Source organism: Crinia signifera, chromosome 1 (genome assembly GCF_055691185.1).
Source record: "Crinia signifera chromosome 1, ASM5569118v1, whole genome shotgun sequence".
Lineage (NCBI taxonomy): Eukaryota > Metazoa > Chordata > Amphibia > Anura > Myobatrachidae > Crinia > Crinia signifera.
In genome coordinates this window covers 449,373,439-449,400,356 of record NC_139217.1, presented here as the reverse complement: position 1 = coordinate 449,400,356, position 26,918 = coordinate 449,373,439, and the positions used below count along the sequence as shown (strand labels likewise).

The window sequence follows — 26,918 nt, the reverse complement described above, 5'->3', positions numbered from 1 at the left end:
GCGGCTGTATCTGCATCCAAAATGCTCCGTTACAGTGCTTTCTGGAATGTACCATTTGTTATGCAGATACAGTCGCAGTAGCATGCAGAATATAGGCCTGCCTCCCATCACTTTAATCAGCAGAAGCTGCCTGTGCATCCTTAATTAAGACTTATTTCAAAAGGAAAAAGTTGCACAAAAAAATAAAAAAAGACGCCTGGCGCTAGCAAGTCACACAGTGCTCAAGTGTACCACAGAGATATTGGTGGATACAATCGGGTTTCCAGAGCAAAAGTTGCACAAAAGCAGCAAAGGAACTCTGCACCAGTCCCATCTAAAACAGACGTTACGTGGACAGGATAAAGAGTCCAGGGAGATATTTGGGTACTTGTTTCCTAGCACGGCCACAATCTTGTGGATCGTGTACCTTTAAGTTAAGGTACACGATCCACACGATGGACCCGATTTCCTTTGAAATCAGGTCCATTTTGCCGGCAAAGGTACAAAATCGGGGGCATCGCGTCGGTCGGGACCATTAACATTGGTCCCGACGCGACCGACGCGATGCCCCCGATTTCCCCATAGGCTTCAATGTTAAAATATTTTTTAACATTGAAATCGTGTGGATCGCGTCGGTCTTGTGCCATTATAATGGCACAAGATGAGATGGACTTGATTAAGTCCATCTCACCTTTAAAAAAATGTGAAAAATGTGAAATGGGCCAATATGACCCATTTCACATTATAGATGTCCCCGTCGTCACCCCACGATAGACGCCAACCCGAAGCGTGGCGAGCGCAGCGAGCCCGCGAGGGGCGGCGGTGCGCGTCCTCCGACCTTTTCATTCCCCTACTATCCACGTCGGCGTGGAGTTGAGAATAGAATAGTGTGGCGAGCGCAGCGAGCCACCGAGCCCGAAGCGTGGCGAGCGCAGCGCGCCCCGCGAGGGGACGCGTATAACTTCACAGGTATACGCGTCCGCTCGCCACGCTTCGGGCTCGCTGCGCTCGCCACACTATTCTATTCTCAACTCCACGCCGACGTGGATAGTAGGGGAATGAAAAGGTCGGAGGACGCGCACCGCCGCCCCTCGCGGGCTCGCTGCGCTCGCCACGCTTCGGGTTGGCGTCTATCGTGGGGTGGGGTTAAATTTGGGGGTCTAGGGAATATTTTACATTGAATCCAATGTAAAATCGGGTCCCAGGGACCCGATTTACATTTCATTCAATCAAAAAATCGGGTCGAAAATCGGGTCGGTCGCGTCGATCGCATCGCATGCGACCAAATCGCATGCGATGCGATCGACCCGATTTTTCCGACACGACCACCCCGATGTAAATCGGTGTGGCCGTGCTAGGAAACAAGTACCGATATTTGATCCATATGTCATTAGGAGTCTTTAAGTACAACCATGTGAAATGATCAATGTTTTCGGTTTGCTATGCCTTCCTGTACAATATATACATGCACATACAAAGATGTATACCTGCTTGATGTTAGTCTGGAGTCTAAGCTTCCCGTCTTCATGGTTATCGTATCGGTGAAGAGCACGTCTTTGGCCGGAGAAGCCAGAGCTTCTGAATGCGACAACGAAGGGTGCATCCGCTGCTGCTGCAGTCGTTTCAGTGTAGCGTAGCCGAAAGCATCTCGAGAACTTGTATAGGTAAAGTTATAGTCTGCTAAAGTCTTTATGGCGGCAATGGAAGGTGCCTTAAGAGACTGCGCCCTCCGAGGAAGTGTATGGAAAGACCCCAGAGGGGCCAAGGACACAGAATTGGACTTTGAAAGGGGTAAGTGATTGGGGTGCAGCATAGACGGCAGGCTGGGTTTGACGGTCTTGGTGCTTATGACTGTACTCAAGCTCCCACAGTCCGTATCGAGGTTTGTAGTGTCTATTCCCACAGTCTCTCTGGAAGGGCTAGAGCTCATTGAGCTTATGCCACTGGTCGTGGTGTCCGTATTGAAGCTAAGGCTGCGGCTCTTGAAGTGCGTATTTGTTGTGCCGTCGCCTATAAGCCTCTCTCTGCTCGCGTGGTCTCTGTGGTTGTCGTTGCCTAGGCTTTTTGGAAGCTTGAGATCGTTTTCTGTAATACTGGGTGTACTGCCGTTGTCGTCTATGTGTTTACTGACGGAATTGTCCAAGCGGATGGTGTTTATTTTGGGAACTTTGAACACGGAGCCTAAACTGTCCATGGAGTTGAAATCCGAATTCGAGCAGGGCTCGGTGACCGTTCGGTTCCGCCTCAACCCCGGCTTGTTTTCCGCCAGGAGTTTGTTGGTTTTGGGATCGCTGCTGCTGCTGCTCCGGAACTTCTTGCTTGGTAGAGTCAATGAATTTAAAAAACGATTTTTCACAAACTTGCTTTGAGCGAGAAGCGTGAAGGGACTGCGATCCTTGTCCTTTAAAGGTTTGTCATAGAACGTCTGCTCGGAGTCCTCTGTGAAAAAGAAGGGGCTAGTAGAAGAATTACCGTAACGATCGTCCTCGATGATGAACATACCTGAGTAGGTGGGGAAAGATTGAACAATAAGTGCACAGTGAGCAGTTGTTATATGAACAGCATGTTTAGTAGATTAATAATTGCAGCCATTCAACTAGGTGGCCACCCTTTGCGCTGCTGCTGAAGACATTATTAAGGGAGACACTGCGGAAGTGTAGGGTGACCATTCCGAAATTCTACAATTTGTAAGAAAATACATTTAATACTTGTTTAATAACTGTGTAGATGGCCGCCCTGGCCTGAGAACCTGGTCTACTACACACAGTAGTAGCCTCTATAGACTCAGACAGGCTCTTTCTGTAATGATGGAGAAGTGAGAGGGGACAAACTGCAAATTGGTCTTCTATTGTAGATAACCGATCTGATCACGATTCACTAAGTGCTGAAGTGGTTCGGTCGATAAGTCAACAGTTAAAAAGGGGACAAATGGAAAAGGTCAACATGGTAAAAAGGTCGATATGAATGCCATTTCCCCCCCTCAAAAAAAGGTAGTTTTTCATACCTTACTAACCAAGTGGGTATAGAGTGAGATTAGAATTGTGCTCAGAGTGAAGTGAGCCACGGTACGCTTATATGGTGCCCATGTTGGCATAAGACACACGAGAAACAAAACCATCTCAACCTTTTCATGTTGACCCTTTGATGCATGTCAACCAATCATGTTCAACCTATTGACTGTTGACCGATTTACTGTCGACCCCATGACTCATACCCGTGCTGAAGATGGGGTATCAAAATAAAACAGAACGTAGTGGCATCCAGTCTGCCCCTTTTAAGTACATCTACTGAAGAGCAGCAGCTCATTGTGAAAACATGTCCCTCTTATTAGTTTAAGAGGGACAGGCACTCAAGTAAACTATTTTCTTCAGCAGCTATGTAGATGAATTGCCTGTTCAAATGCATAGGAGGAGATGTATGAAATCATAAAGCGCTCAAGTGGAGAATTGCCCATAGCAACCAATCAGCTGACATTTTACAAGCTGTGCTAGAACTATGACAGAAGCAGATTGGATGGTAAGAGCAACTTCTAAGCTTTCTCTCTCAACATGATTTCACCTATCTCTCCTAAATAAGAGGATTTTTGGTCAATTACTATTGAATCCGATTCTATTAAGCAGGCTGGGGGACACTGGAGAAAAGGGCATTGCAAGTTGGGGCTGGGAGATGGCACATAAACTAAGTGTATGTTTGCATTCTAAGCTCCTACCCCCAGCATCCCCCATGACGCAATGTAAACTGCTCCAGCCATTTTGGAGTTACGCTGTCTCCAGATAAACTCTGTGCTGCGATCACACTCCTAGGGGTGCTAAAGTTGTGTTACCCCCACAGTGTTTGTTCCCAGATTTTAAGTAATATGTGTACCAAGTTTGGTGTAAATTGCTGCAGTCATTCTGGACTTATGCTGGAACATACATACAGTATGAGCATACAGCAAAAAGTGTGGTCTAATTAATAACAAATTAACCAGAATTCATTTTGATTTTTTTAGTTGGCTCGGACGTGTTTAATACACTCTTAATACTTTCTTCCCTTGTAAACTGTGAAAGACAGAAGGACAGACAAATTTTGCTCAGTTCAGAGATTGGGCCATATTCTCTAAGCTTCAAAATTAATAAAATAGAGAGTGATAAACAGCCAGCCAATCAGCTCCTGCCTGACATTTTTGAAACACAGTTTGTGACATGGCAGGTAGGAGCTGATTGGCTGGCTGCTTATCACTCTCGATTTTATCACTTTTGAAGCTTAGAGAATCTGGCCCATTATTGGCAATCAGTGCATCAGTGTTCGTTGCACTGAGCATATGTTGTGATGGGCTTGTATCAGTGGGCGTCATCGATGATCTTGGTAATTGTAATTTCGATTTCAATTTTTTTAGTTGCCTCTGCTGTGTTTTAATGCGCATGTCTGTAAAATTTGATGATCTTGGCTTGTAAACTGTGGATTTGTATAGAAAGACAGACAGAAGGACAAATTTTTGCTTTTATATAGTATAGTCCAAATTGGCTTGCCTACACAGCCTATTTTTTGTTGCAATGACGATCCAACGGGACGCGCACCAGCATTGCAAGCTGTATATACTGTGTTAGAGCTTATATAGCTGGTATAGACAATGAAGTTGACAATCCGAATGAAAAATAGCAACTATACCACAAGTACAAAAACAAAAAATTCCAATTCACAGCAAAGTTCATTATGTCTTACTAGGAAGTGCAGATTCGCTCTCGCTGTTGTGCCGCGAGCTGGTCGACTCGGAGTTCAGGCTGAGCGTACTGGGTATAGATGACAGCTCGTTACAGAGCTGTTCCAAGTCATCTGGCACAACGGGCCAGAGATGTCTCCGACTGTGCCTCACCGCATCCCAGTTATGTTGCTTCAGTATACTGCATCCTTGCTTCGTTTTGGAAAGCAGTCCAAGAACATAAGAGCAGGTTCTAGAACACAAAAAAATATTTCTTTTGATTTCGGGATGTGTAATTCACGAGAATACCTTGTTTTAAACCAGTGCGGCATGAGTTTTTTGGGAGGGTGGAGGATCTCCCTGATACTTACCCCCGTATTGAGAGCACTTCACAGTGCTGAGCGAGTGCAACAATATCTGGTATCACATTTTCCTCTTGAAGTAAGTTAAGCCCCCAGTTAGAAGAACCAATGTTGCCCTAAGAAGAAAAATGTAAAGATACCAAATGAAAATGAAACCTGGACTATATCCTAACACACACACACATCTATCCATCCATCCATCTATCTACATACAACATAGTAGCATGGACCTTTAGACAGAAGAACAAGAAAATATATCTCATGAAGAAACATGGAGATTATTCATTATCCCAGCTTGAAGGTGCATTAAACCAATTATCTCAGATGATCTTTAACACGGGGTCATTGCATAGCAACACAATGGTTGTCATCATGTGAGCAAAACATTAACAATAATAACAGATACAAAGTGATACTAATAAAAAAAACTTCTACAACAGACTACCAGTATGTAAAAGACAAATGTACACTGATTTTTGTATTCAAATGCTAGCAACACCACAACAACTAGAACACGAACACCACTTTCAATTCGCAAAGTAGGGTTGGACCCAGGATCTTGACCCAAACCCTGGGTCAAATTGTTGGGTTGGTCAACCCGGGATATTAGGTTTGGTAATTTCACACGCAAGTCGACCAGGCAGCAATCCGGCAACAAACCGTGTTTTAGAGGCGATGTGAAAGGGGTGTAAAAAAATAAACAAACTCCTGAATATATAGGTCTATTAATTAAATCTAATTTATAACAATTTATACCACAAGCTTATGTTAGCACAAGTGCCTAGAATGTATATTTCTTATTATGACAAAATTATGTACTTTTTTCTTACCAATGACCAAAGAGCAGCTTTCAGCTGTTTGATTCCTTCCCAGCTATCTAATGATGGGGATCGAACCGTGTAACTGAGATCTGGAACAACGTTCTACAGGAAACACAAAAAATGGCTAAGTTTTGGTTCTAGAGGCTTTTATTGTGGCATTTTCATTAACGGTTTGGCATTATATGTATTGCTCACAGTCAGCGCCTCCAAAAAGACTGCCATTATGTTTATATACTTTGGGCAAAGAAATGACACAAACGGCCAATACAAAAATGCCAGGACCATATCAATAAAAGAGAAGAATACAATGATTTATAAACTGATCAATGGGCACTCAACGTCAATCCAACCGAACACCCAAACCATTGACTTGGAGAAGTAAAGCTGCATTATTAGCAATCACCAGTATCCCACATGGATGTATAAAAACTCGTTCTTCTCCTATACCTTTTGTTACCCTAAAGGTGCATACACACCAGGTGATTTTGAATGCAAAGTAGCTCAGTTTTCCAATTTTGAGCTACTTTGAACCCAAAAATCAACGAGTGTGTATGGCCGGGAGATGCGAGCTCCTGCATGTGGCTCCTGCCTGTTGATCGGTTTTACAGGTCAGTCTCCTACTGTGCAGGTACATATCTTTGGCCAAATGTATGCTAACATCCTCATAAATGAATTATAAAAGGAATACATGTTAGCAGTAATGAGTGCATAGTGCACCTGCAAACCCCCTCTCTGTCTTGCATATAGCTAAAAAGCTCAGCAAGGTAGCACCTCTGATTACAGGGTGTGCAGTCTAGGGCCCCCCTCTTCCCATACAGTCTCCTACTGTGGAAAGCTGTTCCCCCTCCCTGCGCAAATCACTGGGCTGGGTGAAAATTGTGTAGTTTGTATGCAATGAGCACTTTATCAGCCAGTGATTTTCACTTCATCAAAAATGCCTGGTGTGTATACAACTTTACTGGACAAAACACAGTCTGCCAATGTGGCATGGCCTTATGTATGTAAAATAATAAAACAATCTATACAGTGCGTCATCATTGGCCCATGGCTGATATCTGATTTATGTAGACATTTTTATTAGACATCCGAATAAGGCAGATCAGCAGAAACACTGTATACCCATTAAGTCTACTTAAAATCCATTGTTGTTCTAATATCTTTAGATCTTTATATTTATACTGTTTTTAGTATAAATCTACTTGATAACTCTGACATGAGAAACAGGCAGAGGCTGCCCTCTGTAAGTAGGTTAATGCAGTTCTAGGAGTTCTACTTACCTGGACTTCCAAAAGATGGCAGCCAGTTTTGTGATGGACCAGCTGTCCATACAAGTGGACAGGTAAATACACATAGGGGCGCTGCACTCTGCAAACAGCAACAACACACACATCAGGGTATCTCATGTATAAAGCTACATAACTAACTTATAAAGGTCAAGGCATTTTTCCTGTAAGTGGGAAGTCAATGCATTGATGCTGACTTCTGACTATACCGTACATAGTAATACATGTGCACAGGCATGGGAACAAGGCATGAGAGGCAGTATAAAGAACGTCAGAGGCCGTAGTCATTGCCATAGCTCTTATTCCTGCCCACTTCCATAACATGGATTCACATAACATGATGTAAAGTCTTTTAAACCTCCCACCTCCCTTACCAAAAAGAAACTACTGTACTACTACTACTAAAACCCTTTATAGTTTTTTTTCACACTTCGGAGGGTATTCAATACTGGCTAATATTTCCGATACTCTGAAGTATCGGACAGCACCTATTTTAATAGCGTCTGTTTTTGGCCGGGATTCGTCGCTGGGTCTTTGAAAAGATGAATCTGCATTCACGGAAGCAGATGCTTAGTTTGCAAATTAGCTGCCGTTTCTGCGGATAAAGCTGTGGATTCGCCAATCCATTTTCCAACTTTCGGAATGTTTTCAAAAGCCAGATAAAAAAAGAACATTGAATAGATTGAATGTGAATTCTATTCTACGTGAAAATGGCCGATATTTAGGATAGGCTATATCGGCCAGGATTGAATACCCACCTTTATTGTTGATTCCACATACCTATGATTACTGCGACGGACATAATTATCACCATCAACAGGCTTCCGGTAGGTGGTCAAAGCCTCGTTAAGCTGCTCCTCTACCAGATCAACATATTTTAGATTATACTCCTAAATGTAAAGACAAATATGAATCAGCGTGATCAGTGTATTTACAATGTTTAAAACTATTCTATAATACAGAGACAGATGGAATTTATTGTGACGTCAGTCTCATGTGACTGCTCGGATCCAATGTGCTGAAAGCTGGCAGTACAATGAGGCTGAGAACGATCTCTCTCATTTGTATGTGTGAGTATGTATATTATAGACATGTAAAAAAGGTGAAATACAGTATGCAATTCTATTGAAACATAAATGTAATATATGTTTAGTTATAGGTTGTGCATTTTATTATGTATTACGTTTCTTATATAGCGCACACATATTCCGCAGCGCTTTACAGAGAATATTTGAACACTCACATCAGTCCCTGCCCCAGTGGAGCTTTCAATCTATATTCCCTACCACATGTACACGCACACACAGACATTCTAGGGTTAATTTGTTGGGAGCCAATTAGCCTAGCAGTATATTTTTGGATTGTGGGAGGAAACCAGAGCACCCGGAGGAAACCCACACAAGTACGGGGAGAATATACAAACTCTGCACAGATAGGGCCATGGTGGTAATGGAACCCATGACCTCAGTGCTGTGAGGCAGTAATGCCAACCATTACACCGTCCGTACTGCATTTAGATATTGGTATAATGTGTATGCATATGTAACACCTAGTTTTCTCTAAATACCTTGTAAAATTTACATTGCAAACATATAGAGGTGTCACCACACATTTAGCCTCTTTGCTCCTTAAACAGCTCCATGCAGTGGCGTGACTTGGTAGTGCTGGACGGCTTTTCATGTGATTTTTTCAGTTGAAAAGAGTCTTAATCACAAATGTGTCTTGTATGCAGAACATATAGGGCACACAAGCAGCTCTTGCTGATCAAAATTATATGCAGCTTGCCTCTATTCTGTGTATAACGGGCTGTAACTTAGCATTTCCTTTGCTGCAAATATAGGCATGCAGCATATCATTTTAATCAATATAAGCAGTTTGTGCTCCCTATATGGGTTCATACAAGACATATTTCAACTGAAAAAGGAGCACAAGACAACACTCAGTATGTGTAACACGGCTCATAGCACAGAGAATAGATGTACGTTGGACAAATCTGTATTAGACAACTAATAAGATGCACCCGTGTGAATGACAAACCGGGATTAGGATCCCTCAGATAAATGTGCAGTATACAAGCCAGTGATGCTGGTACTGCTCATACTGTATTAAGCACTTAACTGCAGCAAATATCAGGGACACCAGTGCATGTAAGAAGAAAGAAGGACTGTTATTCTGGGGACGCACTAGGACAAAATAAATTGTTTCACATAAAATTTAACTTTTAATAGATCATATCTTAAAATTCCCATTTATATGACATGATGGGAAGCCGCAGTGAATTTTGAAGAGGTTAAAAAAATCACACATACAAACATATACACACACAGATGGTGTGCTTAGTGATAAAGAGTTTAAGGAAAGGGTGATCCTAAAAAGATCCTCAAGCTGAAAAATGTCAATTTATTGATTGAGCAGGTCTTTAATGCATGAAAAAAATATATATGTACTTTTCTTGTGTCAAAAATCTCCAACAATAAAAATTCTCTGTACTTGATGTTATTCAGAGTGTGTCAATTCTTGCTAGTACTTTTATTTATCCTTGTTAGTACATTGGGTGATTATGGGCACTTTTATGTACAAGGACCCGGATAGTAAGTTAGTGAAAAACCCCTATGTTGTGCCTGATTCCCGGCAAATACATTATGGTCACCTGGGTTCAAAGCCTGATGAACTCATTGGTTTATGGTACAGTTCACCTGATTATCCGGTAGGTATTATAATATAAGAAAGATGGTTATTATTATATTATATTATAATACCTACCGGATAATCAGGTGAACTGTACCATAAACCAATGAGTTCATCGGGCTTTGAACCCAGGTGACCATAATGTATTTGCCGGGAATCAGGCACAACATAGGGGTTTTTCACTAACTTACTATCCGGGTCCTTGTACATAAAAGTGCCCATAATCACCCAATGTACTAACAAGGATAAATAAAAGTACTAGCAAGAAATGACACACTCTGAATAACATCAAGTACAGAGAATTTTTATTGTTGGAGATTTTTGACACAAGAAAAGTACATATATATTTTTTTCATGCATTAAAGACCTGCTCAATCAATAAATTGACATTTTTCAGCTTGAGGATATTTTTAGGATCACCCTTTCCTTAAACTCTTTATCACTAAGCACACCATCTGTGTGTGTATATGTTTGTATGTGTGATTTTTTTAACCTCTTCAAAATTCACTGCGGCTTCCCATCATGTCATATAAATGGGAATTTTAAGATATGATCTATTAAAAGTTAAATTTTATGTGAAACAATTTATTTTGTCCTAGTGCGTCCCCAGAATAACAGTCCTTCTTTCTTCTTACCTATTGTGTAAACCATTACTGTTTGGGAACTGCACCCCCACAGAATCGATTAAATATTATGTGGGGATTTGATCTGTTGATAAGACCTATTTAAAAATTATATACAGAGTGCAGACATACCCCCAGCTCCGTAAAGGAGCAAACCTGTTTCTACACCAGTGCATGTACAAGCCTCCATCTTGGCTACATCTGTGTTTTGAAGCTGTCTGGTCTAATTCATTAAAGTCCCTATTTCCCGGGTCTCTCCGCATTAATAAATAAGAGTTACAATTCAGGTCAGCTACCTTCTGCCATTTCTCCATCTGCTTGGTTACATAACCCCTTTCATTCAGGTAGGAAAAACCCTTTGGAATTGACAGGAACCTGCAATGGAAACGACAGGTTAACAAGATGTCAGGAGGGTTACGATGGGATAGTTCATGTATATAGTAAAGGCCAGAGGTACCTCAGTAGAAGGAGCAGGCCCTTATCTCCAAGGTGAGAGAGGGCAGGCTTCATCTGGATCAGAGCGTGGAGATTAGCCTAGGTGACAGGAGAGATGGTTATCCACAGATGGCAGGAGAGGTTTTCTCCACACACAATGTACATGTCATTCTCCATTTCTCAGGCTTTTAACCCTGTGGTATTTCAAATATCAAGTGCTCCCTGATTCGGTTTGTCCTGCTCTGCATCATCCTATACAGGATACAGTCTGATACTACCGGCTCAATTGCTCGCAGTAGAGGGGCTGAGCTTTTGGTGGGAATTTTCTCAAGAAAACGCTTTCCTCCGTCGCCCATTTCCTCAATGGATTGAGTCGAGTCACTGGCTGGGCTGCTGTGGCACAGGGATATGTGACATAAAGGGGAATATTCAATCTCCGCAGCCATCTCCTTGCGGGGGAGATGGCTGCGGGGCCCTGTTCAACGCGGTCTTCCCCGACAGGGCTCGTTCTGCCGAGAACGACTGGGAATTGACAAGCTCCTGGCTGCAGCTCGCCTCTTCCCGGCCACGCCCCCTTCTTGTCCCGTGGCAGGCGGGAAATTTAATCCCGTCTGCGATTTCTCGGTTGAGCAGACCTAGAACGGGGCAGGGGCAGGGTCATGGCTGTTGGGCCAGCTCGACAGCCGTGACCCAACACTGAATACCCCTTAAAATCTTAGTAGCTGCTAAGACGCTTCCATACATTCCTGAGCCCCGAGCTTCCCCATGTCCTTATCTGTCTACCTGAATGGATGCATTACTGCTATTCTGTATTCCTACAAGTGGGACATGACACAGAATTACAGGGAGATTTACTCTGCTGTTTTATGCGGATTGTACACATAGGGGGTATTCAATGTTCCCTTTCCGTGGAAAAATGTGGACATAGCGCCCGTTTCCCACAAAGAGTAGACTGAATTATCCTTCCGCCTATTCAATGTTTTTCTTTTTTTCTAATTTTTGGTAAACAACCCGAAAATCGGAAGAGACGTGGATCTGTGAATCAACGTCTTTTTCTGCGAAAACGGCCGCTAATTCCCCCCCCCCCCCCCCCCCCACCACCACCACCCTATTGTGTTATGCACTGTTTGTGTCTGTTTTCCTTTATTCGGGATGTCCGGAGAAAAAAAGAAAAAAAAGTTCCACGTTCAAATCAAAGGCTGTTGGGGAGTATACGGTGCTGCAATGCACTTGCTCCAACTGTTGCAGCCAACTGCCTCAGGGGGCCAATGTGTGACTTGTGCTGCCGAAGACTGGGATCAGTGCACGCCTGGCGAGAGCTCATTGTTTACAGGACTGGCCTTACTCTGAGCGGAAGGACACCGCATCAAGTAACTAACGAATCAGACAATTCATGCGTGGCATCACCAACATTCTACTACTTTTCCTAGTATTGTTTACCCTCACCCACTTCCAGCCCCATCATAAGACTCTAAGGACAATTGGTCCTGATAGGCAAAAACTCTATAGATGGTGTTAAGAGAAGCCTATGTGTTTCTATACAGCATTCCCTGGGATCGAGCTTCAGTGTCTCCTGGGTCTTGTGTATGAGCAGGAAGATTTCCAGGTCATAAACCAGGTCGTCCTCTCATGGCGAAAAACAGATCAAAGCTGTCCTTCATTTAGTATGAATATGTATTTATGTAGTACAATAAGCCACAGAGAATAATTGGCCAACAAGATCCTAAGGACCATCCATGCAGCAGAGGATGTCCTGATCAGCTTCACTGTAGGACAAAGTATGTGACAATGTGTTAGCTAGCTGCCTCTGCAAGTCTGCCATGTTTTTAAAGCAGCAATCATTTACAAGGCAAAAAACAGGTTGGTTTTGCCTTGTAAATGCTTGATGCCTTAAAGAAACAAAAAACAAGCAGACTCGCCCAAAGCCCCGCACTTCCAGCAACTTGCTGGGCTATTCAGCTCGCCAACTGTAACCAATGATGATTAGTAAATGAGGGGCAGATTTATTAAGCTCGGTGAAGTGATAAAGTGTCTGGTTTTTATCACCGGCCAATCAGCTCCAAGCTGTCATTTTTTTCAACCAAGCCTGTAACTTCACAGTTAGGAGCAGATTGGCTGGTGTTAAAAACCAGACACTATCACTTCACCGAGCTTAATAAATCTACCCCTGTGTTTGTTGCAAAAGATGGGTGACATCCAATATGGGTGCAAATGGGATGTAAGCTGGTCACTCTTGCAGACACAAATAATGGATATACGCCATGTATGCATACAGAGGGGTAGATGTATGAAGCAGTGATAAGGGAGAAGTGAGCCAGAGGAGAAGTGGCCCATGGCAACCAATCAGCACTGAAGTAACATTTAACATTTGCATAATATAACATTTTACAGAGCATCTGATTGGTTGCCAGGGGCCACTTCTCCTCCCTTATCACTGCTTCATACATCTACCCCAGAGTCACTAAAATTTATACAGTAGACCTTAGTAAGCATTATATAGATATATATATATATATATATATATATATATATATATATATATATATATATCTATTAACAGGTACTTTACATTTCGAGGACCTTTTAATCATAACATTGATATTATTGCGGGGCAGAGGATATGCTTTGTGGTAACAGAGCCATTACAGTGGGGTTTCATAGAGAACACAAACTGCCTTTCACACGCCTCTAATCACCTTATCTTCACAGGCCTCGTCCAAGATGTCTAGGGCTTCGGTGGAGATGGTCTTGGTTTTGTCATGGAGCTGTGTCACCAGTAATTCAATGCCCCAGTTGCTGAAGAACTCAACGTTGGCTCTCAGGAGAACACGCAAGTGCTTTGTGGCGTACAGACGACAACTCTGCATGATGAAAGCATATTACAGTTACTTCCGCATCACAACATAATATGTCACACACACACACACACACACACACACAGGTATGCAAAATGATCATTTTTAAATGTGAATAAAAAGAAAAATGACTGACTAGGAAACAATAATCTAGGAAAGCAGCAGAAAACAAACATTTGGCATTAATCAGTCTTACATCAGGGGATGCGGTTAAGGTTTTGGACAGGATCACTCTGGCAAGCCCATCTCGGCTGTAATCCAGGCTAGACACTGCCAGCTTCAATAAGTGGTCTTGGTTTTTAAGTGAGCAGAGATTTAGGAGACTGCAACAGAAAATAAATAATTGAAGTATTAGAACAAGAGGCTCTATGAAGAAATTCCAACCTCAGATGGTGTAAAAGAACGTGTCAGTCAGACTCTTGATCAGATGAGCTCTCTGCAGCCCAGGCAGAAAATCCATAAACTCTGCATTATTCCTGTGAGCTCCAAGTGAAGCACGTTACTGGGGCTGAGACCAGCAATTACTACCTGGGCAGTCTCTGCTAGTGGAATACACACAGTATAGGAAGCAGGTGCAAGTATACCCATGGTGGTAAGGCACGGACCGCCATCATCAGAATCCAGGCAATCAAATAGCACAAGTGATCAAATAATGCAAGGTAATGACTCTGGTGTTCTCGAAACATAATGGAAAACCTCTCGCTAAATTCAAGATGCCCATATATGCTACATATAACTCCATAGTTGAATAGCGTCCCCCATATTGGAGGTCAGAGAGATGCAGATTTTAATTCATGTGCATAAAGAACTTTCAGCAGATGGCAATATATTAGCAGCAAGCATCCAACTCAATAAAGAGAAACTCTGAAAAACGTAGGCTGGGTGCACACTGGAGCGATGTTGGGCCGGTGCGGTGTCCATGTCAACAATCGGGACAAAAATGTGAATAAACCCATGTCGATCTTTTGACTGTTGACCCAGCCACTGTCAACCTTACATCCATGTCGACCATAGGCATGTCACCCGAAGCCATCTCGACCCAATGACCCATACACCAATGTTCAAAGTGACTGAACATGAATTTGACAGTTTTAAACTGTAGAAACAGGTGCAGATGGAGCATGGAGAGGATTGGTGCTGTAGAGTGACATAGTTGGAGAGATAAAGTATTGACCATTTCTAAGTCTCCTGTTCGTTAAATACCCCAGCAAGTAATAGACGTACCAGCACCACTGTATAGAACCTGCAAACCAGTATGACTTCATATGGTAATTACCCCAGCCACAGGAGCCACTAAGAGCATGCATTGTAAAAAAAAATATCCAAGTTAATAAAAGGGAACCATTAACGTGAGTGTAAACGTCACCACCTCAACGTGACACATGACTGCAAAGTACTCACCACTGAAACACATTACACTTCTCCAGCATCTTGACACCGTGGGGGTGGCAGGAGAGAGCGCCGATGAACAGGAAGTAGTGCTGGCTGAGCGTGTTCAGCAAGCCGTTGTTCTGGAGACTGCGCTCTTGTTTCATTCCCGATGAGGACGTTAACCACAGCACAATGTCTTTCACCAGCTCTTCCAGGTAAGTCTGCCCGTCCTAGGAGGAATAAATGTGTAAGCATGAAGTCATCACTACCTTACCTGTAGGGGGCCACTGGGAGTAATTCACTAGCCAAAAAGAATAGGTTCCCAATATATTACGCTCACACAAATGTGCCAACATCCTGAACAGCGCATTCAGTGAACCAATCTCTGATTTATTTTTAAATGCCCTTATAAAAATAAGTCTGCAGAGTAGAGGTGGCGGAAATTGTGGAACAAAAAACTCTAAAGGTGCCCATACACGTTACAATTATTGTATACAATATTGTATACAATATCGCATCTCATCGCATTGCATAGGTTTTGCAATGCAATGAGATGAGATCTAGTACAAAAAGTATGTGATATTGTATACAATAATTGTAACGTGTATGGGCACCTTTAGAACTATCACTTCCGGGGCGAGGTATCAATGGCAAAATGTGGTCAAAGCTCAGGAAACTGCTTTTTGTTGGAGGTTTGACCGCATTCCCCTTATGTAAACTATCCAGGGTTTGTTCCTGATCGGCGAACATTCTATAGATGGTGTTGTTTTATAGAAGCCTATGGGGGAAATTTACTAATATGTGTATTCTACTTCACATGTGATATTGCTATGGGCAACCAATCAGATCCTGTCTACTATCTTCTAGAGGGTGCTAAATAAGAAGTAGATTCTGATTGGTTGCCTATAGCATTATCACATGTAAAGTAGAATACACATCTTAGTACATTTCCCCCTATGTGTTTCTATACAGCATTCCCTGGGATCTATCTTCAGTATCTCCTGGATCTTGTGCATGAGCAGAAGGACTTCCAGGTCATCCTCTCATGGCGGAAAACAGATCAAAGCTGCCCATTACTTAGTATGAATATGTATTTATGTAGTGCTATAACCCACAGTGGAAATCAGTCACCATCTATGTTCCCTACCACAAACACATATCTATGCTGGGTTTTCTTCTTTTGTTTTTTAGTTCGGAGCAAATTAGCCTACCAGTATATTTTTGAATTATGGGAGGAAAGCGGAGCACCCGGAGGAAACCCAAGCACCCGGATGAAACCCACTGAAATATGGGGAGAAACTTTACAAAACCCACATTGTTTTTTTTTTTATAAGTCTCAGACAATAATGTGACTATGGGCCCGATTCAGACCTGATTGATTTTAAGCCCAACGATCGTGTAAACGCCGCCCCGCCAGTCGCCCCTTGTGCACGTTCTCAACCATGTATACAGGGGGAAAACCAGTCGCAATGATTTTCCCCCTGTTCGCAGCACCAAAACTAGACTTATTCTGCGCTGCGTGGGGAGATGGCGGCCGCTGTTGACATCAGCTTGCCCTCCATACACACAGCCGGGCTCACCTGCGTTTTTAGGCAACAGTCCCAGAAAACGCCAGGGTGCCGTCTATGAATGCCCCCTGCTGTCAATCACCTTGTAAACAGCCAGCGGTGGCTGTGATTGCACGGAGGGCTCGCGCATGCGCACTGCGGATCTAATCGCTCATCTCGGGAATTTGCCGCCCAGGGAACGGGGCTGAATTGGCCCCTATGAGTGGAAATAACCAGGAAAACCATTGGCATCTAAACAATCGCAATGCCTATTTATTTACGCTAAAATGCAGCACAACTGCCATGTGTCTCAGCGGAAGACTGTTCTTCAGAACTAACTGCAAAGTAGAGGTAATAAAGTCACAATCCTGCAGTCACAGCTGATCGGATTTAATGTTTTTTCTGTCTGTGAGTAGTGAAAGGAGACTGCCGCACATTACAGGTAATGGTAATTTTCTATGGCGGCGCCGATCAGCTGCCCCTTTCAGCAACGACGGACTCACGGTTCAGTGACCATGGGAATGACATGAAATCACATGGCATAAACATCAAAGGGAACATAAAACTATGCATGGAGCGCACAGACAGTGTTCAGGAGCTGTGGCTGCAGTTCATGCCGAAATTTATCAACAACTTATGAGAGAAAAAAAAACCCCACAACCTGCCATGTTCCTTAAAATACAGAAATATACAAAAGACGCTTAACCCTAACCTGCCTACCTGACTCCCCCTCGAAACCCCCCCCACCCCCTCAACCTTACCGAAAACACTCCTCCCCTTCTTACTGAAGCCCTAGCCTGCCAGGGTGAAGAGGCTCAAAGCTTTTTGCCATTAGATAACAGCAATCTTATATAGCATCACATATATCTTACAATTGAGGTTACCATGGTGCCCGGAGAGATCCTGCTAGATTCCCTCCAGGTCCGATCTCAATGTGCCTACACTGGACATGCGGAGGGCTGGAACCCAATTCTTAAAAACAGCATTCTGTGTCGCTAATATGGAATGCGCCTACAGACCAGCCAATGAGAGTAGACCTTGAAGTAACAGTGTAATCAGGCGGGACTTGTAGCTCAACAAACTATGGCTTGAATGTCCTTAAACGGAGATGACCACTAAGTGACATCAGTTTGTTACAGAACAGGACTAAAGGTGCAATGTAAGCTTAGTCTTGTGTGTTCTATGCTACTGTGACTCACCTCCTCTGACTCCAGCAGGAAGTCTGTGAACTGGCATCCTACAACAGTCAGCTGCCTGGCTTTACTGTAGTCCAAATCCAAATTGGCATAGAGCTTGCTGCTGGGCTTGTAGAAATACAGTAGCCGCCGTACAAACCTTTAGCAGCGAGAATGTAACAGAAATGAATTAATTGCTCTAGAGGTTATCTCCCGTAACCCAGCAGCGCAGCAATGCGCCCAGATACATAGGAAAGGACATGCGGTTCTGTACCTGTGCAGCTGCTCGTCTTTACAGTTTCTCAGATTCACGTTCGGCCACTGAAAAATAAACATCATTTAAAACTAGGATATTTTACAGGCATCATGCTGAGTACAATAAGGGCATTCCCTCATCCGAGCAATATATACGCAGTCTAAAAGTGCCACGGATTTATACATTGAATAAGGCTTCTGCACGTTCATGGCTACACAAGGGGACACTTCTACACTGGGAAGAATCTGCACAGGGGGGAGAGACACCAGTACACAGTGGGAACTTTGTTAGGTCCACTTCTCTAGTATGGGGTATATCCCCACTTTTACCCCAGAACAGGCCAAATTATTTGTGCCGTGGATTTAAGAAGGTCCTGGAAACAGATTTTTTGCAGATTCTACTAGGTATGCCAATCCCGGGATCGGCGGGATCCCGGGAATTTTTGGACGGGATTCGAATTGGAGCCTCCAATCCAGGGATTACAGGATAGAAATCCTCATGCGCATTTGATCCCCGCCTCCAGTGTAGCACTGAGCAGGCCGGGAAGGAGGTAGGTAACTCGGAGTCCAGGCAGACGCGGCAGCGTGGGAACACACTGTGGTTGCGCAGCGTGACCTCTAACATCACGCTGTGCTGCCTGGCAACAAGGCTGTTTGGCTGTGCAGCGTGATGTTAGAGCTCACATCACACTGCGCAGCCACACACTGTTTCCCACGCCACCGCGTCTACCCGGATAAAGAGTTACCTGCCTCCTCCGCACCTTTTCTCTATGGCTATGCCCAATTCACCATTGGGCATATCAGGAGGCCAATCCCGGAATCCCAGGATTGACAGTTTTTCAATCCCAAATCCCGGGATTGGCCTCCCTTATTCTAACCCATGAAAACATGGTAGAGGGTAGCACATGGTTAGGGTCATTACTCAGGACAGCTGTGACATTAAATAGATATTAAAGAGCCTTATTTGTCATTATCATAATGCATCGTTATCCGAGGTACTGTCAAGATTTATAAAGTCTGGCCAATCTCCTCTGATCAGTCTCATTAACCGTGGATTCCTCCTCTCTCTCCCCCCCCCCTTGGTCACACTTTACCATACCAGTCGCTCGGCACACTTTACCATACCCTGCGCTCAGCACCGCACCCGAAGCATGGCGAGCTTATATGTTGTCCATGTCGACATATGTCAACAGACACCAAAAAAAGTACATTTGCTTGTGTCAACCTAATGACCCATAACCCTTTGCGCCAGCAATCATTCCATGGTCAAAACCACCTTTTCTCACTATTCTGATGTTCGGCTTGACCAGCGGCTGAACCGTCCGACATTGTCTGCCTGCACTTCTACATAGAGTCGCTAACATATAATTGGTTGATTGGATATTGGCATTAGTGAGCAGGTGTTCCTAATGAAGGGGCCACTGAGTGTAAATAAATGACTTTATACCAGACCTACAATAAACCTGAAATTCATGAAAACATGTTACAGAACAGAGACCTTAAGAATGGTCCCTATGAGATTCCAGTTCCACTCTAGGTTATTTTTGTGATTGAGGACCTGACTGTCCCGCAGATTCATCACCAAAGCTTCTTCTGTATCCTACACACAAACACAAATAAACAGCGCGTTAAAAAGATGAACACTGCTCTCTTGTAATACACCCACAGAACAATTAAAGGAAGTGAAACAGTCTAGTACCAAAACCAAATTATCCACACATACTGCTCAAGTATTATCTGATTGCTTACATCAGGGGTGGCCAAACCGGTCCCCGAGATCAACAGTCTCAGGCAACCTGTGGGTCTATAGTAGGAATGAATGCAGCAGGTTTGAAAATGTGACAGTTAGTAATGACTACAGCTGTGCACCAGCTAGAGGATATGGGGAATGTGACAGTTAGTAAGGACTACAGCTGTGCACCAGCTAGAGGATATGGGGAATGTGACAGTTAGTAATGACTACAGCTGTGCACCAGCTAGAGGATATGGGGAATGTGACAGTTAGTAAGGACTACAGCTGTGCACCAGCTAGAGGATATGGGGAATGTGACAGTTAGTAAGGACTACAGCTGTGCACCAGCTAGAGGATATGGGGAATGTGACAGTTAGTAATGACTACAGCTGTGCACCAGCTAGGGGATTTGGGTCATGTGATCGTTAGTAATGACTACAGCTTTGCACCAGATAGGTAATTTGGAAACCGTGGACCATTGGTAGATCTCGAGGACCGGTCTGGCCAGCCCCGGCTTAAAGTCTTACAAACAGACAAGTATAGCAATTCCCTCTTTCACAGTAGTGTCAGGCGGAACTATGGATGAGCCCCTAATGCTGGGGTGGGTAATAATAAGCAGCCCTCCAGCTACTGAGGGTATTCGTACGCAGACTTGCCTTCAGGATGAATATGTCTTTCTGGACACGTAGGTGCTGATCCCTTTTTTGATGGGTAGTGATTGCCTTCTGCACAATGTGGTCCAGGTACAGGCTGTACGGTTTGGGGCCCCGTTTCTTCATTTCATGGAAGCGTTTCAAGCAGTTTAAAGCCGAGCTAGCTCGTCTGCAAACACCATGGACATTATACCTTCATTAGTGATGAGTAAATCAGCACGTACGTTCTACAGGATCACCAGGCAAACCCAGCTATTCCCTGCTGCTCCTAACCCTATAACACTCACAGTCTTTTGTCCTTGGAGATGTCAAATGATGCCGCCATGTTCATCAGCGTTGGCAAGCAGTGTAAGTGGTGGCTGTGTGAATGGGGAAGGATTGTGTTGGCCTATGGAAGAGCAAATAACAAAAAAAAGCAAATATGAGATCCGTATACCCGCTACATTGCTATTACAACACCCCATCCGGCACGGGACTGTAAGAGATAGAATCACCAGTGCCAACTAGTAGTCACCTCAATGTATTCCTTCTGCTGACAATTCCAGAGGACGGCTTACTGGTGTATGTCACAATATCCACCGACGTACATTACAGGGTCACCACACATACAGTACGTGGTTTTTGGAGAGACTGATAAAGCTCACGTACCATGTGTAAGAGTTCCCCAAGGATGATGGTGGCCCTGACTGACACATCGTCGTCGCTGCTCGTGATCACCTCCACCAGGCCCTATGTAAAGTCACACGCTTAACACCATGTCCATAACATAGGTTCGATATGCAGCTCGCGTTTGTTTCAAGCTTACCTCCAGTAGACTGTTAGTAATGAAAGCAGATAGTACTAGGGCCAGATAATTGTCCATGAGATCGGGCCTGGAAAACAAAGATTCAGGTACTGGGTAGAGATTCGAAAATCGATTCCTTACATTTCCCATATCTATAGACAATGATGTGGGCTATTCCTGCTAAAACGCAGCCCAGGAAAACAAACGAGTGCAGTAAATATTATAGGTACATATACAATCTAAATAAGCGCATTGAGATAGCCCAGAGATTCCCAATGTGGTCCTCATGTCCAGGTTTAAGTATATCCATGGCTCAGCACAGATTATTAAATCGAATTTACTGAGATGCTAATGAAGTCACCTGTGGCCAAGCATGCATATACATATAACATGGAGCGGTACGGTGCCTTGAAGACCGCGTTTGGGGACAGTTGAGACTGATGCCTTTAAACATCAGTTAGATGTCACATAAGCAAATAAAATAATCAACAATACGATACTGAACCTTCTAGAAGTATCCAACGGGGAACAAACTGAACTGTGGGACTGACGATAGCGTGCCGATAACTATATGTACTGATTCGCGTAAAATCTCTGTCTACACCACCTAGGCATATAAGAAATGTGACTGATGCATCATATTTTAATACAGGCATCGATATAATGAAATCTCTATGGGGACCGCATAGAAAGACTTAGAACGCATTATCTACACTACATGATTTTAATAAGCTACAGAAAATTTGGTCTCCAACATCGGTACTGTAACCAATATACGTATCACATGAAACTGTTGCGGGCAGCAGGCTTCAAACAGGAGGAAAGACCTTTTTATATACAAGATACGGATCAATCATTAGGACTGTATAACAAAGCCTAGAACGTGTCTCCTGTGCCTCTATAACTTATTTTTAGACTAACAGATTAATACGTATAGATCTTAAATGAACAACCTAACCTGCAGGGTCGTGATCACTTGCACGCTAAGCTTACGCTTTTTATCCATCCTCCTGTACTCATTAACAAACCACACACTGCAAATTACCGCAAGTGCCAACAGCCTTCCAGCCCTGCAAGCAGCGCTTGTATATTGGTTACAAACACATTTACAAGGGATTTAGCTCCGCAAACATAACACCTTTATTAATATTTTTAAAAAGAACATCTATAATATCACATATAAATGAATGGCAGTTAAAATACCCTCACCGGTTTTATGATTGGCTTTGCTGTCTGTAGGAGTCCTCTTATGTTGGCTATATATATATTTGGCATGGATTACAAAGTTGGTATCATCTCACCACAAATGTTTGAAACGGGTTTTCCAATTTGGTCCAATTGTCCTCTCTATGACGCGGGTGTGCACTGATGGTAAATCACCGCTGGAGTAGTAGAGGGTATCTAGGTGTTGAGCTCTCAAGATACCCTCTACTTGTCACCCCACATCTGGCATACTTTCTAGCAGCCAATACTCCGTGGGAAAACCTCCAAAATGGCTACCACCAACTGGCAGTTGAAAGAGTACCCATCCTCATTCCAGCACATCTAAGGACACCACCTGCAATTTCGGGAAGCCCCACAAGGTCTTGATATTCCTCCAGCGGCGATTTACCATCGCTGCACACCCGCACCATAGAGAGGACAATTGGACCAAATTGGAAAACCCGTTTCAAACATTTGTGGTGAGATGATACCAACTTTGTAATCCATGGCAAATATATAGCCAACATAAGAGGACTCCTACAGCCAGCAAAGCCAATTATAAAACAAGTGAGGGTATTTTTAACTGCCATTCATTTATATGTGGTATTATATATATGTACTCTTAAATTGTTTTTAATAAAAGGTGTTATGTTTGCCGAGCTAATCCCTTGTAAATGTGTTTGTAACCAATATACGAGCGCTGCTTCCTTGCTTGTTCTTTTTGTTGTATAAAACCATAGTGGTCTGCTATAACCACTACTAAGCAGCTGCTCCTTGGAAATAAATAAACAACTAATATCACGCGCCTAGTTCACCACTACGTTGGTAACCCCTTTCCAGCCTTCCAGCTCTGCCCAAAGACTTTAGAGCAGGGTTGGCCAAACCAGTCCTCAAGATCTAGCAACAGTTCATGTGTCCCAGGCAACCTGTGGATCTATAGTAGGAATGAATGCAGCAGGTTTGAAAATGTGACAGTTAGTAATGACTACAGCTGTGTCCCAGCCAGGTGATCTGGGTCATGTGACACTTCGTAATGACTGCACCTGTGCACCAGCTAGGTGATCTGGGGCATGTGACCGTTAGTAGTGACTATAGCTATGCACCAGCTAGGTGATCTGGAAAACGAGGATTGTTCGTATATCACGAGGACCGGTTTGACCACCCCTGCTTTACAGAATTGCCCCCAACTACAAACCTTGATCGCGCCCGGTGTGGAAGGATTGCTTTAGCTTCTGCCGCTACAAATCCATCTGAAAGCCTCCAAGCCTCCTGGAAGCGACTTGGGTCTGAAATGATGGACACAAATGATATAACGTAGGTGCCTAATAGCAATGTTTCTATTACAGTCATTTGTACATACAATACAAACTAAAAAAAGAGAAACTGCTGCTTTTTCTTAACAAATTACAAAGGTACAATAAACTAGGTTACATGAATGTTGAAGGATAATTCCATCTTGCTAATATTATAGGAAGCAGCCTCACACCCTGCTTTATGTGAGAAACTAAAGGAGTTCCGCAGGCCTGTGGCTGTCACTATACAGCAGCAACCAGCAGCCGCAGTACAGAGGAACCCGTCCAGACACTTTAATTAAGAGCGATCTGGCAAAACAGTCTGCCGGCTTCTCCGGCACAAAAGAAACAGCTGGAATCTGCAGGAGTTCATCGATACGTGCATGGTACTGCCCACCAGAGCTGAGTAGCAAGGGGTAAAAAAAAACCAGAAAGCCGCAGACTATGGTACGGCATTAAGTTGCCAGGTATTAGAAGCACCAAGGCCACGAGATGAGATGAAGAACGGTGTGAAATGAATTTGCTAATTTACACGTTATCAAATATAAAAAGGTCAAAAAAACACAACCATGGTCTCTACTAACAACTTCATAGCAATAGAACGCAGAGAAGATGCAGGGTCACTGCTGTACTCACCTACGCTTAGCAGAGCCTCAATAAAGTCCTTTGTTACAACCGGAAGAGGGAGGCGAAATATTTCATACAGTACCTCAAGAAGACCTCGCTGTACAACAAGGAACACAACACAATCAGCGCACATACCTTACACAGTGTGATACGGACATCTCATTAATATGAGGATAAATCCCTATATAAAGCATATACATGTTTTAAAATAGACAGTTTTAAACCATGGACAGTTGTGTAATAAGAAGTAAAAAAGTGACTGGCTGACAGTATATGTCAGCAACAAACATTCCGCTTGCACCTACCCGTATTTCCATGTTTGGTATACAAAGAACACCTATCAGAGACTGGATGCCGGAGTTTCCAGGCTTGCACAGGCTGATAATACCTAAAAAGTAACACAGAACACATGCTAGTTGCAGGAGATATCTATGTATCACTAAAGACCTGAAGAGAAGGAGCAGCCTATAAACAGTGGTTCTCAACCTCGGTTCTCAAGTACCCCCAACGGTTTACATTTTTCAGGTCTTGACACAGAATCACAGGTGAAATAATTAGCTCCACCTGTTATCTTTTTAAAATGCGTCAGTGAGTAATGAGTGCACCTGTCGGGTGATCTGGAAAACGTGCACTGTTGGGGGTACTTGAGGACCGAGGTGGAGAAGCACTGATCTATTAGATGAAGAACGTTTGGCTGGATTCCAATAACAAGTTAAACTTGAGGAAAAATAACATGAAATGAAAATAATCCAACTTTCTACGGGTTATTTTTAGTGGATATTGTGCACATCTCTCACATATGTTGGCACTCACAGGGTTAAGCATAGCTACTCTCATAGAACATACACGCGAGTGAATGGGGCAGTTTTTTAAAAAAAAGTTTTCAAATTAGCTCGATTTCTATTATAGAGCCCTAGATTCTAAAACTAGGTGAATCATTGCACCCTACGGGCGCTCTTCACACCGTCGTAAGGGGCTGCGCCCCCTTAATTTGTGAACATTTGTATATGAGAAAGATGGTTAGAATTGTATGAAAGATGGCCTGTATTGCAACTTGAGTTATAGGTGAAATGTGTTAAATAGAGAGCATATGATGTGGAAGGGGGTGTGTATTGTTTTGTTTAATTAAAAAGCGGTTACATTGATAGTGTGGAGGGTACAGTGACATTTGGGGGTGTGTGTGTGCGTGTTGTTTAGGTGTGTGTGTGCGCAACAGTATAGTAGGGTGTTTTTGAGTCAGAGGCTCCCCACTGGCGGAGGTCACGACACAGGAAAACAGGAGGCTGGGAAGTGACAGTGGTGTGTGGGCATATGGGGGGGGGGGTGTTCCGGGAATCGCGGAAGGGGGGGGGGGGTCGCGGTGGGTTGCCGCGACCACGAATCTCGGGAGGGGGGGTCGCCGCGAATCGTGGGAGGTCACACGTGGGGGGGGGGGTGTGGTTAGTGCGAATTGCAGGAGGGGGGGTTGCCACAAGAAAGAATAAACACAGAAAGGTCAACACATGTAAATGTTGACATTTACGGGAGGGGGGGCGGCGCGGGGGTTGCCGCGAATCGTGGGAGGTCGCGTTGGGGGGTGTTCCGTGAATTACGGGAGGGGGGTCGCTGGGGGTGTTGCGGCGAATCGTGGGGGGGTGCCGCGAATCGCAGGAGGGGTAGCGGGGGGTGCCGCGAATGGCGGGGGGTTGCCGCGAATCGCGGGTGGTCGCGGGGGTGGGTGCCGCGAATCGCGCACGGGGGGTGTGTGTGTGTGTGTTTTGCTGCAAATCGCGGGGTGGGGGGTGGAGTTTTTCCGCGAATCGCGGGTCGCGGGGGGTGTGTGCCGCGAATCGCGGGAGTCGTGGGGGCGGTGCCGCGAGTCGCGGGAGGGGGGGATTTTGCCGCTCTGTCATGTGAGTCAGAGGCTCCACCCAGCGTTACAGACACACTCACACACTTTTAGTGACAGATGTAGCCAAATATATAAGAGATAGTAATGGTAGTGCCTTGATCTAAGGTCATCTGAGTGAGAAAAAGCACTTTACAATGCAAAAAATAAGAAAACAAAGCCGTATCAATTTGCCACTTTATAAAAGCAAATGGCTTTAATGCCACATCCAAGGCTGGATTCATCTACAGCAGGGAACAAGATTCTTCCCCAGAAAACACAGGACATCAATCTGATACAGGAAGATAGGGAACAAACTACTGACTTTACAAGATGTTTCTACATTTAGCCTATTAGGAGTCAAATCCGTGCAGATCACATCTCAGAATTTAGAAAGGAAAAAAGGCAAACTAGGTTCCAAAGGATAACAGGTGATTTCCAGTATAGGCTGCGATGCTGGTGGAGAAATATACAGCAACCTAACACATATTAATGACTTGTTTCTGTAAGAAAGAAACAGAACGAGGCATTTAACTAATCGATGTCGGCTAATGACAGATCATCGAGATTTAGGGACTGATTACTATCCCAGAGTGAATGAAAGTCGGCGAAGCTTGACCAATGAATTTAAAAACGGGAACAAAGGTAATTGCTAAACCAACCGGGTTTAGGATTTGGTTCTGAT

At 43.8% G+C, this 26,918-nt stretch overlaps 1 protein-coding gene across 2 annotated transcripts in view; it reads right to left on the bottom strand.

The window, feature by feature from the left end:
• The window catches only part of RICTOR (RPTOR independent companion of MTOR complex 2), a 121,650-nt gene that overhangs the window by 22,295 nt on the left and 72,437 nt on the right, over window positions 1-26,918 (bottom strand). For both annotated transcript variants that reach the window (XM_083154466.1, XM_083154474.1), the window contains exons 11-31: window positions 24,672-24,754; window positions 24,376-24,463; window positions 23,643-23,733; window positions 21,266-21,332; window positions 21,109-21,189; window positions 20,748-20,848; window positions 20,464-20,629; window positions 19,574-19,675; window positions 18,095-18,141; window positions 17,845-17,980; window positions 15,129-15,328; window positions 13,924-14,050; window positions 13,569-13,733; window positions 10,895-10,971; window positions 10,734-10,812; window positions 7,907-8,016; window positions 7,121-7,208; window positions 5,853-5,945; window positions 5,032-5,138; window positions 4,684-4,913; window positions 1,467-2,481 (exon numbers count right to left, since the gene is read on the bottom strand). In XM_083154466.1, coding sequence (XP_083010592.1) covers window positions 1,467-2,481; window positions 4,684-4,913; window positions 5,032-5,138; window positions 5,853-5,945; window positions 7,121-7,208; window positions 7,907-8,016; window positions 10,734-10,812; window positions 10,895-10,971; window positions 13,569-13,733; window positions 13,924-14,050; window positions 15,129-15,328; window positions 17,845-17,980; window positions 18,095-18,141; window positions 19,574-19,675; window positions 20,464-20,629; window positions 20,748-20,848; window positions 21,109-21,189; window positions 21,266-21,332; window positions 23,643-23,733; window positions 24,376-24,463; window positions 24,672-24,754 — 3,253 coding nt within the window. The remainder of the gene's footprint in view (window positions 1-1,466; window positions 2,482-4,683; window positions 4,914-5,031; window positions 5,139-5,852; window positions 5,946-7,120; window positions 7,209-7,906; window positions 8,017-10,733; window positions 10,813-10,894; window positions 10,972-13,568; window positions 13,734-13,923; window positions 14,051-15,128; window positions 15,329-17,844; window positions 17,981-18,094; window positions 18,142-19,573; window positions 19,676-20,463; window positions 20,630-20,747; window positions 20,849-21,108; window positions 21,190-21,265; window positions 21,333-23,642; window positions 23,734-24,375; window positions 24,464-24,671; window positions 24,755-26,918) is intronic.